Source organism: Elaeis guineensis, chromosome 13 (assembly GCF_000442705.2).
Source record: "Elaeis guineensis isolate ETL-2024a chromosome 13, EG11, whole genome shotgun sequence".
NCBI lineage: Eukaryota > Viridiplantae > Streptophyta > Magnoliopsida > Arecales > Arecaceae > Elaeis > Elaeis guineensis.
Window position 1 is genome coordinate 9401980 of NC_026005.2, and position 16328 is coordinate 9418307.

Sequence of the window (16328 nt, forward strand, 5' to 3'; positions counted from 1 at the left end):
GCTTCCCAACTCTACAAATCCCCCCTCCTCATCGCTGGCGCCATCGCCTTCGGCCTCCTAGTCCGATCACGATACGCCCCCTCCTCCCTTCCGCTGATGAACGCCCCCACCCCTATCCAACCTCCGGGCGATCCCCCTCCTCCTCGACGCCGATGCCACCACCTCCAAGTCAGATCCGATCACAGTAAGTCAGATCCAATCATAAGAGGTACGCCGTATGCCCCCTCCTCCCTTCCGCCCATTGATCACCACATCCTCTGATCTCATCTCAATCTCATGCCCCCTCCAAGCTCCAGGCTCTCCAATCCGGCCGCAGCATTCACAACGACGCACTGACGCCAGATCTCTACCTCCCCTCGAGCTCTCTCGGTCTCTCTCCACTCTCCAGGATCGAGGCTCTCTCTCCTTCTCAAGCTCTCTCGGTCTCTCTCTAGGCTCCAAAGTCCAAATTTAATCAGCCATATGCTGTCTCATTTTTTTTTGTGGACCTAGCCCGGCCCGGCCTATCAAATTTTAGGCCTTTATGGGCTAGATCGGGCCGGCCAATTTTGATAGGTCTAATTGTGATGTTGGAGGAATATTTTGCTAGATGTATATCAACTAGTCATATATTATGTACTGGTAAATATTAAGTTCAATAAACTATATATCAATTTAGCTGCAAGTGTATATTGGATCATTACTGGATGTATATCCAAAAAGCTTACAGTATGTATCATCTAGTTATATATTTAATATCATATGGTCATATAGTATATATTGTTAAATACTGAAAATGAGAAAGAAAGAAAATACTTTAATCACGGGACTAATAACTCCATCAATAGAAAAAATTTTTAATTTTTAAATTTATACTTTAAAATTAGTATTAAAAGATACATGACATATTATGAAGTTCACCAATATGATCTTTTATAGTGCCTGCCCCATATGATTTTTGTTTAGTTTTGTAAGCTCGCCATTGACGTTTTCATATTCAGTTGGAGCAAAACGCACTAGAAGACCATTATAAAATCCATCCCAACTTTAGATTGCTGCCCTCCCATCAAGAAAACACCACCTCTATGCAAGGACAATATTGATCTCCAATGCAAGGATTATATTCATCTCCATGAAAACCATCACTTTGATTATTGGAGTTGGAGTTAACTGGATGAATATCATGATCATCACCATCATCATAATCATGATGACCAGGACAATTTATGTTGTTAATCGACCACATTACTGAACCAATTTGGCTATCATTTGCACTGACACTGATTGTTGCAATTTGTTACAAGAGAGCTCCAATTAACTTGGTCACATATTCTCTCAACGCAGCAATTTACCGACCAGTTGAACCAATTCGCACAATTGATTATCACATTCAGACGAATCCCCAGAAGCCATAGCATTACATTTTAGATTAGGAACGCCAAGTTCCCCCTTTTGCTTGCTCGTCAAGGTGATGCATAGGACCAGTTCTCTAACACCAAGGTGATAGGAACCAGACCTTTTTTTTTTTCTTTGGCCAAAGATAGGAACCAGTTTTCATCAATGATATTTTTACCTTAAAAATAGAAAAAAATAGAAGAAATATGACATGATGGATTTTGCATTTTATGTTCCTTTACTCCATATGGTGCTCCCATTATCAACCTGAAGAAACTTCTACATTATGAACCTAACTAGCTCAATAATCAGCCCGTAACCACAAATAAACCATAATCTAAACTGAGAAGCATTATTACGTCAATTATTACATCAACCCAAGTCATCAAAGTACAGTCACTAACTATAGTCATATACTTGCAATCCATTTCTACCGCATTATTTACAATCTACAAATCCTTATTCGATATATGACCTCATAAGGCTTCACGTTCGGAGCAGTTTGTTTCACTTTTTGCTACCATGGGAGGCCAAATCTGCTGCAACCTTGGCAGCTTTTGTGAGAGCATCAGAAATTAGTAGAGCTCCAGCAGAGAAATAGCTACTGCTGACAACAGAGTTCGCAACACTTCCAGCTGCTCTCCCGGTTGCAGACACAACTGTCTTGGTGGTCTCTGATACATGATACGTCTCATCCACTGATCGAACAGCATCAACACCAGCATTAATCTTATCTGTCAGTCCAATTCTCTTGCTCAAATCAGCAACCTTGGCTGCAGCAGTGGCTGAGACTTGATAGGATTCATCCAAAGCTTTGGCTTTGATCAAGGCATCTTTGCTTAGTGTATATCCCTTTGCCAGCATGGTTTTGACAACATCTTGTGCCATTGTCATGGCTTCCCTTGGAGTTGTGGTGCCATGGTTGGCGGGTGCAGCCTGTTCAGGTTAATAGCAGAAGATGTCAGAAATTTGTTGTGGTAATTCGATAAATGTGCAATGAAATCAAGTTCCTGCAGGAGGATTTGCAGAAGAGTTAACAAGAGAACGCTTGTTATTTCATCCAGTAATACAATGCAAGCATGCAAGAAAAACTGTCGGTCTGTCCAAATAAGAAAAGCCTTGTGATGTCATTTTAAGCTGCAAAAACTATTCAATCCTACAACCCAAGCATCTGTTATATGACTATAACTACCAACAAAATGTAACAATCATGCAAAAGAAACATAAAATCAGTGCTACAGGCGAAACTACAACAGAATGCACATGACATTGGCATGGTCTGATCAAAACTAGACAGCATGCACAATCTGACATAAAAGAAGAGTCACAAACACCATTAACAATTATTAGCCTTTTGGAAATGGGTAAATCATTTTCCTTCTTAAAGTATTTTTTGGACAATTCTTTCTCGAATAATATAAAGGGTAAATTAATTTGATAAAGAATATAACAAAGGGCTTCCTTATATAACCTAAGGTAAAGCTGGTAAAGCTAGTAAAGCAATCTCAACAATCCACATATACCTCGAAGCAAATAGGACCTTTGATGTGCATATAAGAATCACGTTTAAGAAAACTAATCAAGGTACCTTCAAATAACCAACCAATAGTCACCCACTAATATCTAAATTTTCAGATAAAACACCAGTTAAGTGGTCAGATTTAAGTTTTAGACAAAATCATTTATCTGTTTGCAACTTTTCTAGGTTCAAAACTGGTAATCTTGTCTTTATCTGAATCTTCATTTGAGTCTTTTAAGATATTTAATTCCATTCGGATTGATTTTGCTATTTCTAGACTCTAGACACTATAGGGTTGTCATTCAAAATTGGGATTGAGATATTTTATATGCGCTCAAGATAAGTCGTATATGTGCTTACACGAGAAGGTATATCAAAATAGGTGTTCTCACCTCTGTTATACCCATTGTCACTTCCCTGGTTTATATAGTTCAATTTCTGAAAGATAAAACCATCCCAGGCCTGTGTGACGACTTAGCTATCTCAGTCACGTTGAGGAAACCCTGATTATTTGTTTCCTCAACTATCTTATAATATGAATGGGAATATATTTAACCATCTCTTTGGCTCTCCAGTTACCGGCCAAGTGCAGAAGTTCATTAAGATAAGTTGGGTATCCAGAATGGTCCTACTGACAACATAGCTTTTGGTCGGACTGGAGGTTAGGATGGTTCACAGTGAAAGCTGTAGCACGCTGGTTCATTTGGAATCATAGAAACCAAAGGCTTTTTGATAGTGATTTAAGTCCTATTTTATTTTCTTGAAATGACAGGCCACAGCTTCTTCTATTCTATTGTCCTTCATTCCTTCAGCTTGTGGACTAACCTTTGTTCAATAAGATCAATTGATAGTCACAGAAGCATTTCCACTAAACTCTCTGATTTGTTTCTGTACCTGTGTTGTATCACCCTCTCTATTGTTTCTCCCACCTCTCTGTACATGTAACTCTCTTGTAACCAAGGACTCAAGTCTCAACAGGATATCCTTCCGGACACCATGATGGTTAACATCCTGAGTCTTGGGACAAGACCATCTTGCTATTATCTCAGCACCCCGATTGACATGTCTCGGGACATCCCTATCCCAAATGTTAGGATAGGGTCAGACAGTGGTGTATCCTATTCCATGAGAAAACCAAGACAGCCCCATCCCAAAAGATTTAAGACCATGCTTGTAACCATTTACTCCTAATAAAGTTTTGGGGGAAGTCTCCTAATTCCTTCACATTCCATCAAAAAAAAGTCCTATGTTGCATATTATCAAAGACAATGATTTTCTTTAAGGATAGGAGCAGTTTGTGCTCTTCAGCTATGGGTGCTAAGATCTCCCCTCTCTACCCTTGCTTAATGGCATGTAAGAGTTTCCTTCTCTCACTTTCGTCTCCTTTCGATCTTTCATTTTTCTTCTCTTCCTTTATCTTATGTGCATCTTCGCTTTCATTTCCTTAATGAAAGTGATTAGATTGTTGCCTACTCTTTCTCTCTCAAAAAAAGCAAAAAATTGTAAGTAGCAATCATCAGATAGCATGGTAATGATGATTACAAGGAACAGAGACACAATTTAAATCAAAAGTGAGAGGCACCTAGTGATGCAGTAATCATAGCAAAAATTACTTGGAGGAGGATCCATGCAAGAAGGGAAAGAATTGTTAGCATAGAAAATTGATTGGAGCATCATGCACAAGAGTCACAAAAGCTGTCATAATGTTCAATCTGCTGATCAAAATTGCTGTTATAGCCACATTCCGGAATCATTATTGAGAGCCTGACGATCTTGCCAATGACAGACTCCACCAAGACCAGCCTTTCAATTCCATTGTTTCAAGTGTCAACGGAAGCCCAGAAGTTGAAAGCACCATTTTAAAGAAATTTTTTCTTGATCTCATAGGCCAAACAAATCTGAGTTGCCTTAGAGTTTGAGTCATGTTCCACACAAAATTGTACCTTCTTATTTTGGTTTTTTTAAGCTGATTGAGTATTTTCCTATTTTTGGTCAATTTTAAAGGGTTTGTCTATATAAGGTTGCCCATGGTTGTGGACAAAATAGACTCTACTTCGAAAAATAAATAAGTAATATCTCCATGTAGTGATTTCTTCCACCTCTCCCTTCCATACTTGTGGTTCTTCCTTTTCTCTCAGTGCAGAGTCTCTGTCCAGATGCATCACTTTTCCAACAAGACCCAGGATCGATGCAAGGATTAAGAATCACTGTTATTACCTGATGTCTAAGACTCAGTATTTAGTCCTCTAAGGAACATTATATTCAAGCTTAGGCTAATTCACGTTTTGAACCATCAAAGAACTAAAGTAACAACATATAAAGATGCATACCGTGGACTGAGTATCATCTTCAAGCTTCCAGTAAGGCCTCTCCCAGAAATCACTAACTTCATCATCATGTCCCCAGCGTGCTATGCAAACACGTTGATCTACAATGGTAGCACCCTGAGAAAATCAAAAATGAATATTTTCCATTTTATGGAACAGAGCAATCACTGATTGAGCTGATAAAGCAACTGATTTTTATAAAGTTCATTGAATCAAATGAATTATTAAGAGATCAACAAGAAAAGACTATTCAGTTGGTGGGAAGGGCACATTCACAGGATTGGTGTGGAGAAACATGGAGAATCTGTCAAAAGTCCAGAAAGGATACAAAAAATTAAAAACTAAAAATAAAAACTATAAGACAGTGCCTGCAGAATTAACCACAGGGAGAGACAACATCAATGAACAATAGCAATAACACTACTGTTGAAAATAGACCATAGATAACAGTTTCAGTAAAGTAATGAACCAGTATTTCAAAGCTTTATGTATCATTGCAAACAACTCGTAAAATTTGTGAATTATCTGACATGGATGATGTAATTATTCAGAAACAGTAAGAGAAGCATACAACCAATGAAAAAATATTTAAAATCTTCAATAGTTCAGAGAAGATGGGAACTTTAGCCCAGATCCAAGGATCAAATGCAACATCTGAGCTAATGGAAAAAATCAAATACTTACGACAGTTGTAGGATCATAGAAGAATCAGGAAAGGAAACTTGAGTTTAAAACCTCACCTAAACTGACGTAAGAGCACACAGTCACAATGCCTAGTCATGTTAGAAACAAGAACCAGGTCATCCATAGAGTTCCACAAAGTGGTTGTGTACCACAATTAAACGAATCTGAGTCAAATGGATCATGAGTCACGAGACAAATCGATGATGGTGCTACTCTTTTGAGCAAAGATTATGGAGCTTCTGATATACAATATAACACTGCAGAAAAGTGGAAGAACAACCAAACCAAAAGGACTAGTACAAAAATGAACTAAATAGTAAATTGTTACATCATAATGACAAGCTTCCCATAGCTGGTGTTAGAAAAACTTACACTGAGCAATACGGCAGTTTCCAAGGAATGAGGATCCTTGAATGTTACATAAGCAGTGGAAGCATAATCTCCTGACCTGTTTACAGATGCATCAGATCAGGAACAACTTCAGATATGTTTCCATAAAGCTATTTAGTGCTTCTTAACAATGAAATTAGACCATGTAATAAGTCACACAAAGAAAAAAGGGAAACAGTTAGGAGTAGTACTAAAATTTCTCTCAGCAAAGAAAAGCACTGCTAAAATAATCTAAATAAAGATTATAAAAAAGACATTTTTGGAAGGCATGGAACAACTACTGCATGTCAGTGTATAATAAGCACCACACCTAGACAAGTAACACATGTATTTTAAACATTCTTGAGTAAAATATACAGATATTCCTAGAATCTTCTACTTTGGACTTGAAGCCTGCCTCCATTAAAAAATATAAAATTAACCCAATAAAAAATCATTAAAAATATAGATAATAAGCAGGTTTCCTATGTGAAGAAAAAATAACTACAATCTTTAATGAGTTCAGACTCTTGCATTATCACCTGATGATCTCAATGTGTTCAATTGCCCCGGAAAACGCAAAGAAATCATAAAGATCTTTTTCAGTTGCACTAGGGGACAGATTTGTAACTTCGACAGTATAGCCACTCATACTTGTGACCCTGCAACTCATAAACCACAGATAATTTATAATATTTTACCATATAAAATGCTGAAAATAAAAAAAATTAAAAAAAAAAAAAGAGAGAAAGGAATCAAGTTATCTAAAGTTAAAAGCTAATTGAAAGAACAGTAATTAATATGTGGAAAGACAAATTGTCAGTAGATCAGAACCTAAAGCCATTTAGATAATAGGAGGTCACAATGAAACTGCAAACAAGGGCTATTGAACAATCAGATGGAATAGATGGAGAAAAAAAAATCTGACAGTTAACTTTTGTTCATTACAAAAAAGAAAACATTAACAGAAATTCTGAAAGACCTTGTTAATTTCTCTTAAATAGAGAAACACAATGATTTGCATGTTCATGGCCAGAAAGGAATATTATACCATATTGACTCACTTGTTATTGTTTTTGGCATTACCAATCTAATCAGTCTCTACCAGATATTAGGAGGGTTCCATATGACATGTATAGTTTAACATCAGTTTGTATAATTGTCGACCACTTGATTTACTATCATATGTATCTCTGATTTTGGATATCATTACTCATACAAAACAAATCAGTTTGAACTAATATTTTCCTCTATCATTTGGAACCATACAATCTTCTTTTAATATAATTTCAAACAGAAGAGATGTCACTTGTAAACCCTAACAACCTTCACACCACATAACTTATGCATCGAAATGCACTTCACTGAGCATAATTCGGACTTACATACACCAAATTAGTTTTTGTTCAATTACCTGCCACCATGAATTCCAAAAGCACCCAATCATCACCCTTCTAAGAATAAGAAATAAACACCACACACTGCAGAAGGCAAATCAATAAAAAACCAAATAATTCCGCATAACCCGAAGAAAGAAATGCACCTCGCACATTTTTCCCATAAAACATGCACTCAAAAGTGCTTTAAGAAATCAATGATCACCCATTTCAATGTAGGAGATAAACAAATAAAATCTGTTAAAAAGATAAAATTAATACAAAAGCAAGCAACTTCCGATCATGTCATCTACTATTAGAATTCATATAGTAAAAATAAGCGGAACCACCAAGAAAGAATGAAATTTAGGAAATGAATTAGGGATTTTGTTGTACGCCTATTCCGGTTCCTATTCTGAGGGTATAAATTGGTGATATCTAACCAATAATCGAAGAAAAGCAGTATCAGAATCTTATTCTACAAAGAATCTAATGGTTTTAAAACGGCACCAACATGAACAACAGCAGACTTGAAGGGTTTAGAAAGGGGGCAAGATTGGTAGATAGCTTACCTCAGCTGGCTGGCTCTCACGGTTATCGAAAAGAGAGAGGGGCTTTTCTCTGGTAACGGCCGCTGGTTTTTATATCTTAGGAAATGACGTGGGAAAGTACAAAAATAACCTTCCACTTTGCCCCAAAAAGATAAGCAACCTAGAAGCTTCCCGCTTTGAATCTCTCTGCCGACTTTGGTCTAAAAGTAATTTTAGGGTTACAATATCCAGTGAGTCATCAAACATAATAACTATGATAGAAGGTGTAATGTTATTGTCAGAGTAATTTAAATCATCTAATTTATCAAAAAAAAAAAAAAAACTGTATAGATTTATAAATCTGTATCAATCCTCCATTCAATAAATTTTTTTTTTTAAGATCACGATATCGTGCACAAATGATATTAATGCAGACCTAGTATGCATCAAAGCCTATTATCTTGGTGAAGGTAAGATCCGACTTGATATAAATAAATTTAAATTTAAAATTTATTTTTTTGATAAATAGATCTAAAATATTTTTTTTAGATTAGTTACAGAATGCGTCTGACTTAAATTAAGTTAGAATCGTTCAGTTCCAACATTGCAAGAGCTTATTTTGAGATTTTGATGAGATGTAGGATGCAAATTTGAAATCCATGTTTGATTTATGCACCTTGATGTTATATTCATGTCCAAAGATAAAATTTATATTTTTTTTAATTATAATCCTGAATTTATAGAAGGGTCTAGCCATATTCCCCTTAAGTTCAAGATCTCGTATATTAATGCAGCGAAGATGGATTCCATCATCTGTTTGGCCAGTCAAGGATCCATTTATTTGTGAGTCCATGGGAGGATTTGTGGACCCTCCGGTTATTTCAAGAATTAAGAACGTTTATTATTTCTTTCCTGGGTAGCTGCAATAGATGTTATCTTTGTTGAGTCCAAATTTGTAATGTCTAAAATGTCATTTTGTAAAATATCATTTTGCTGTCTGGTTTTGCACAGATTAATTTGGATTTATCATCTCATCAGTCCACAAATTAGCGACCATGGGATGTTTTAGTTTTCTAAGGTCCCATGAGACCAACAAGATGGTTGGTCATACTTCCATTCCCTTCTGCAAATACATGTGCAAAAATAGATATTAAAAAATTATACTCCTTTTCATTGAGTTTTCTGAGCAGCCATCAATGATCGTTGTTGGAACTTTCTGTAAAAAGAGTAGATTTTCCTCTTCATCTCCATTTTATGTCTATTTCCTCAATAGGATATGTTATTCGCAAGAATGTAGAGATCTCTTGATTATTCAGGATTTTTCTATATACGGATATATATAGGAGTGGAATGGAGATCTTGTCCAGTTAGTAAGGCTAATAGATCCACTCATCACAAAATCCACTAATCGAATCAGGCCGACACTAATATTTGCTACATCACATGATTAAGATAGTAAGGACCAAAATATCCATACGATCATAGGTAATCATAGGTTCCTTAATTATTTATTCAGATGACAACTGAGCCGATATTTTATAATAAATCAGAATAAAGAATCGATCTATAATCAATAGGAACCATCTTATAAGAATTTCTAACACATATGAAAGTACGTATGTACCATTGCACAAGCAAACAAGCCTCTAAAATGAAAACATTATTTGCTTTTTTTTTTGAAATAACTAATAGTATACAATATTTTAGATTGATCCTGGTGCGGAAACGATCCCTAGAGGCCTTGTAAACAGTCTTAATTATGAGTGAAACTTTTATCCTCCAAATGCACCATAGGGATAAAAGTATATCATGTAATCTGCTGACTCAAGACATGTTGATGTCTCTAAGCATGAGATATAAACTAACAGGCCTCCACTATTTGCTAAGAAGAGTGGTGGATTAAATCTAGTTGCCAAGAGCCATTATTCCATCTATCTGCCATAGTGGTATCTTTACCCAAAGCAATTGCATTGTCATGAACAAGTCATTGAGAGTGAAATCACATAACCATTTATTACGCCAAAATTGGACCAACTCTTTCCATGAACCATCTCTGTCGTCAAACAACTTCCACCACCATTTACAAAACAATTCTCTTTTAAAGGATGAGATATCTAGCATTCCAAGGCCACCTTCCTCTCCTGTTCTACAAATCATAGTCAGTGGACAAGATGGAAAAATTTTAAGTGGTTTGTGCTTATAGTCTATTAATTGTCAAAATCTCTACAGACAAGGCCTTGTACTAGACTGAACCAGCTCAGTAATATTTTTCTTTTTCGTGGAGAAGTTATAATTGTTCTTCCCTTCTCTTTTATTTTCTTTTTTGATGCGGCATGTCAGACTGCTGCGTTATTTTTCAAGTGTTCATGCATGACTATTAATCTAGTACGTCCTTGGGATGTGTTAGGGTGTCTGTCGGATATCCAACAAATTTTCAAAGGATATTTTCCATTGATAAAGCGAAATATTTCCATGCATCTGATAAGATCAGTGAGTTGTCTTCCGTAGTGGAAATTTTGAAGTTGTTGGCTTGATTAATGAGATATTACTAACTGAGAAAATATTTGGTGCCATCAGCTATTTCTTAAATTCTAGAATTGTGAGAAAAATAGGCGTTATTTTTTTTTTTTTTTTTTTTTTTTTTTTGAGTATCCTACGAAATGTGAGCTGCTTGCCATTGTTTTGCCTTAAAAGGTATTTACATGCTAATAATCATATTTTTTTTCCCAAAGGAGTCTATTTCACTATATTGAATTATTTCAAAACAAATATCATTCATAAAGGAAGAAACAGTTCTATCTCGATCCCTCACTAATAGAACTTAATGACATGCTATTTTCTTCAAAAAAGGAAGGGAAAAAAAATATCAAAATGTTGTAATGCGTCGGTCAGAATATTTAATTGGTAGCTTGCTAGTTTTTTTGTAACCCTGATTTATCTTGCTACCTAATGGTCATTGAGAGATTGACCTAATCATTGACGATCACCACAAAGTCAGGTACATGTAATGCTGACTAATAAAGAGTTTCATTGATGCATAATAATAATAATAGTAGTAGTGATGATGATGATGGTAAGGTGTTTCTCTAAGAGCATCATGGATCAAAAGGAAGGCTTAATTCGCTCACAATTCCAATTTTTAAAATAGTGTGCTGGATGCTGCTACAATTTAAAAAGTGTTCTGTTGTGCACCGACTTTTAAACCATGAGATACTATGATCTAAATTATGCATGCATGTACTTGGGATGCTAAAGGAATCTCTATTATTTAGTTGGCAATGATAACCAAAACATGTCTAAACTGTTATCAAGGGATCCTTACGTCATTGTTGGGAGGGGACCCTGCAGTACAACTCTAACAGTCCATCCATGTTAAAAACCTCCACTTTTCTTAGAAAATTTGACACAGAGAAAACATATATTTATTGTTTCAATTTTAGAAATTCTAAGAACTGACTTATCCTACAAACGGGAAGTGCATCTGAGAGGAGAAAAAATAGTGGCAAGAGAGTGTAACATAATAACAAGCACCATGCTTCAAAAAAAAAAAAAAAACACATAATAACAAGCACTAGAGCAAAGATATCTGATCATCAAAGCTTGCTATTTAGGGCCTGTTTGGGATGACACTGCAGGATATGCCGGAGTGAGAGGGGATGTGGGATCCAAGGAAGGCTTCATGCCCGGCCCCACCTCTCATACTTGGATAATTTTTGACATGAGAAATAATAAATGGCCAATAAGAGAAAATTTGTCTCACTAATTATGTCTTTGATAGAACGTCATCTGATCACTCCACCTGCAAATATTAGACCTCTCAGAATAACGGAGCCAATTAATAAATCATTTCATACCAAGTATAAATACATCTTTACAAAAATGGTAGATATTAGTCACTTGATCAATCTGAGATTTTTCAGTTGGAGAGAAGGAATCTGCAACCGTGCTAGCAGCTGTTGGCCAAACATCAAAGAATTTAGAGATTTCATTGAAGAATTAAGGCCAACAGTCTTTTTTATTTCAAATTTAAGTTTAGGTGGAAGATAAAAACAAGAGATCAACCATAAGTGCTTGGATGACCATATCAAGTCATTAATCTACAAACAGAAGACTTCGAACAGTATTACCATAATTTGAACTAAACATTCCCTCATTGGATCTAGCTACAACCTAATGATCAGGAAAGAAAAAAAAAAAAAAGAGGAAAAAAAAAAAGGTGACCAACTAGGAGTGATGATTATTCAAGTACTACAAGAGTTCTATCACATAAGAAGACTTCTAATGATTGCAGCTTGATCGCTGGTTGTTTCGGTTGTGGCAAGTAATTCAGCAAGCCTTTCGCTTAAGTCATCCATTTCTTGATGCAAGCTCCTAATATAGTTGCATGTGTCTTGTAGGACCTTGGCTGCCGACTCCTGCACCAACAACAAACCCTAATTACCAGCTAAACCCTCTATATTACTCGAATTAAGATTCATGACATAGTTTTGCAGATCAACAGCCACACAATTATGACTACAAAGAATAGATGGCTCCAACTTACCCTCTCAGTGCTTCGACGGTGGGACTCAGGGAGTAAAGCCTGCAACTTGGAGACAAGATCGATAATCTGGTCATCTGTGATCCTTGAAGAGCTCGATCTCCTTGAACGAGATCTCCTAGTAGACATCTTATTCACTATGGAGTGTGTTTTTTGTTAACTGTAGGCTGTTTCCAAGTCTCAGGGATGAGAGAGAGTGAAACTAAAGGTATGGAAGAAGAGATAGAGGATAAAGATACATGGAGAAAGGTGGAATAAAAAGCAATGGAGTAACACAGGCACCAGTAGAGGCTTTGATGAGGAGGAAGAGGGGTCAATGCATGGGAGAAAAAAAAGGGGCTAGTGTTGCATTTAAATAGTCTCTTGAATGGACTTGGGAGGCGGGGGGATCACAGAGAGAGATAGAGAGAGAAAGAGACAGACCTCGGGATACGTGAACCGTGCGCTCCTGGGGTGGCCATGCTGGTGGTTAAAATTTTTAAGGGATGTGGAGGAGAAATGCTTGGTTTCTGAGTGGCCTCGTGGCAGTTTACAAACCCTAGGCCACGTTACATTGTCAACTAATACCAGAGGAGGGACTGGGGTTATCATCACCGCTTACCAAAATAAGAACTTTCATTATGATTTTAATGGTGATACAACCACATCTATAGTTACTACAGCGGGTTTTTCTAAGTGTTGCTGTTAATCTATTGATATGATAGCTAGTTCTACCAATAGCAAATTTTCGGCAACATAAGCCATAAAAAATTCCTACAGCTGAGATATATCGCAAAGTTTGATTAGGTCAAAAAAATATCTAATCTAGAAGAGAAAATTATTAAGTTTATGCTAAATATCAAATATAAGAAGTTTGTTTTGAATTTTATCCATGTTTATAGTTCATCATGTAGAACCAAAAAGTCTCATGTAATCTGGTTATTCACATACAATAGGTCTCAAATGCATCTACTTACCATACGTCACTTTTAATTTAACTCTCATTAATCTATTTCCTATCAAAGTCTCAAGTGGCCTCTTGGAAAAATCAGGACCGACAATATTTGTGTACATTATGTGATAAAGCTAAAAATTTTAGTGCAAATTTAGTTTGTGAATTCAAATTTGAAAATATTGTAGGACAAAATAATTACTTCTACTTGTAAGTTACTAATTTATTAGGCTACATTTAATAGGGAGAATAGGTAGGATGTTGTCCTCTCGAGTAGGCGGTTACCTTGCCAAACTCTCAAAAAGGATCATGAAATAGCATCTATTCAGATAAGTTCCAAAAATAGATTTATTCAGATAATTCTACTCTGTCAAAATAGTGGAATGAAATTATTTCACAGAGTAGGAGAACTTATCCCTCTAAATTACAATCTTATTCCTACTTCCTCTTTTAATACACTAGAACAGGAAAGAATAATTTGGTTTGTGATAAGATTCAAACAATCATAGAAACCGATGAACTGAGTTACTCCTCCATTTTATCCCTCAAATCAAACATTAAAAAAAATATATTTCATAAAATAGACGACCCAATCTACAGTGGAGAAGATAACCATCCAAAAATTATCCCGTCTTAGATGCAGCCATTTAAAATTAAACTTAGAAAGCATTCATCTGAGTGGTGAAAATTTGGAGGAAGGTATTCTCACCGCAAGAGAATCATGAACCTCGAAGCTTGCATTATAGTATGCGCCTTCCCCTACGTGAGAAGAGTTCGCATTCCGCCGTAATTGGTCAAACTGCTCGATCGCCTCTCCAACCCACGCATGTGACACGGTAGCAGCTCCACGTACCGATACTTTTGGACATATTAGTTTCTTCTTTTCTTGATAAAGAGAGACATTATTATATTAATACAGACTTTGAGTGAACAAAATTATAAGATACTTAAAACATGACAACGACCAACAGCAAGTTGCACCTAACAAGCTCCAGAGCATCTTCTCTCAAATGCCTTTCTTTATTTTTTTAACAAAAGATTAAGAACTCATCTCAGTTACGAAAAGAATTTTTTTTTTCACTAAAATATTCTTTCTAAAAAGCTGGTGGTGCCTGAGTATATGATACCCAACAAAATAATTTTTATATAGTTTATTGACTATAGAAAAAGATACATTCTGTAGCAACTTATATTTAGTTTAATATCTATTTTTATTGAAAAATTATAAAAAATATATGTTATATCCATGGCAAAAGAAAAGATCTTACACCATCCAACCCGAAAGTTTTAATATACTTTGGAATATATATATATATATCCTAATTTCCAATCGATAAGGATTAAATGTTTTTTATCCCATATGAATTTTTTTTCTTATAAAATATTGAAATCTTATTCTCATATAAATTTTTTTTCCATCTCTTTTTTGAAGATTTCAATTAGATATAAAATATATTTTTTTTTTTCATTCTTTCTGCAAATCAAACCGATCCTAGTATGTAGCCTTTCTTTGTCTTGGTGCCATGGTAGCAAGGCGTAGAAAGTAAACAGTTTTATGATGGGCTACATGATATTGGAGGTGGGTTCTTTTTTTTTTTCTCTTTTGGTTGTTATTGCACCGCTCGCTGCCAATAGGAAAGATTCTGCACGTAACTAACAACACTATTAAATTTGACAGCCACATGCCCTCATTTCAAGCCCCCTCGTGACCCATACGCCATAAGTGTCATAAAGGAGGGCCCGCCCATGATACTCCCACCCTCTCAAAACTTGGAAACCAATCATTCATCTCACGTGCATCCTACGTGCTCCACGATTCGGAGCATCCATACGTCTAATTAATTAATCATGTCCTATCATACGATCTCTCTGTTTTACTAACTTTCCTCGCGTCCTTTGGTCGGTGAGGGGCTTCGAAAGGAGAGCTTTGGAGCAGTCCTCATCTAACCGTTCTTGCACCGACCACAACCAAATGATTAATGAAATCCAAGCGGATCTTGCGAGCTTCAAAGTTTGAAAGCCTTCTTTCTTTTCTTTTCTTTTCTTTTCTTTTTTTTTTTTTTTTTGATACAGTACAAAGTTTGAATGCTTTAATTTAAGATCCATCCTACAATATTAGGAAAAGAAAATCTCGGATGAAAGAAAGAAGTGATAGTTGAGTCGAATACGAATCGAATTCATATAAATTAGATAAAAAAAATAATAATTTAAATTTAATCTATTAATTAAGTCGATCAAAAATTTAAATCTGAATTCAATCTATTTATTAAATAAATAATTCGATCTGATCTACTTAATTTATTTATTAAATGGATCGAATTAGGTTAAATGAATTAAACAAGTTAAACAAAATGGATTAAATGGATCAAAAATATGTTAAGCAGATTTTAAATAGATTAAACATATGTTAAATGAATTAAACAAGTTAAATAGATTAAATAGGTTATCTGACTCAATCTGATCGAAATATTAAATAAATTAAGTAGGTAAGATATCTAAAATTCAAATTCAATCCAAATATTAGACGAATTAAACTGATCGATCTATTTATAATCCAAACTTATTTAGTCTAAATTTAAATTTATTTATGACGGATCGAACATGAATTGAATTGATGAGTCGGATCATATTTTGTTGGTCCTAAAAAAAAAGCATTGATGTGTGGAATTATGGGTTTC

At 35.5% G+C, this 16328-nt stretch overlaps 2 protein-coding genes across 3 annotated transcripts; both read right to left on the bottom strand.

Moving 5' to 3' along the window:
• Window positions 1-1690: 1690 nt before the first annotated feature.
• LOC105056546 (binding partner of ACD11 1) lies at window positions 1691-8317 on the bottom strand. 2 transcript variants are annotated; one of them, XM_010938768.4, is made up of 5 exons: window positions 8222-8317; window positions 6816-6935; window positions 6277-6352; window positions 5224-5337; window positions 1691-2310 (listed from the first exon to the last, which is right to left on the bottom strand). In XM_010938768.4, the coding sequence occupies exons 2-5, from the start codon at window positions 6923-6925 to the stop codon at window positions 1882-1884; spliced, it is 729 nt and encodes a 242-aa protein (XP_010937070.1). In that variant the 5' UTR covers window positions 6926-6935; window positions 8222-8317; the 3' UTR covers window positions 1691-1881. The 2 variants fall into 2 exon arrangements, with proteins under 2 accessions (XP_010937070.1, XP_073103895.1); XM_073247794.1 differs by lacking the exon at window positions 8222-8317 and adding an exon at window positions 8164-8186.
• Window positions 8318-12155: 3838 nt separating this feature from the next.
• Window positions 12156-13055, bottom strand: LOC105056547 (transcription factor ILI6). Its single transcript, XM_010938769.4, has 2 exons — window positions 12723-13055; window positions 12156-12594 (listed from the first exon to the last, which is right to left on the bottom strand). The coding sequence occupies exons 1-2, from the start codon at window positions 12846-12848 to the stop codon at window positions 12442-12444; spliced, it is 279 nt and encodes a 92-aa protein (XP_010937071.1). The 5' UTR covers window positions 12849-13055; the 3' UTR covers window positions 12156-12441.
• Between the last annotated feature and the right edge of the window lie 3273 nt (window positions 13056-16328).

What these genes read in the sequence shown, in the direction of transcription:
- LOC105056546 (XM_073247794.1), bottom strand. An exon ending in AAACTGCCGTATTGCTCAGT is followed by an intron (nt 5,338 to 6,276) that starts GTAAGTTTTTCT and finishes TGATTTTCTCAG; the next exon opens with GGTGCTACCATTGTAGATCA. An exon ending in AAGATGATACTCAGTCCACG is followed by an intron (nt 2,311 to 5,223) that starts GTATGCATCTTT and finishes TAACCTGAACAG; the next exon opens with GCTGCACCCGCCAACCATGG.
- LOC105056547 (XM_010938769.4), bottom strand. Translation starts at nt 12,848, where the DNA reads ATGTCTACTAGGAGATCTCGTTCAAGGAGATCGAGCTCTTCAAGGATC. An exon ending in ACCGTCGAAGCACTGAGAGG is followed by an intron (nt 12,595 to 12,722) that starts GTAAGTTGGAGC and finishes TTGTTGGTGCAG; the next exon opens with GAGTCGGCAGCCAAGGTCCT.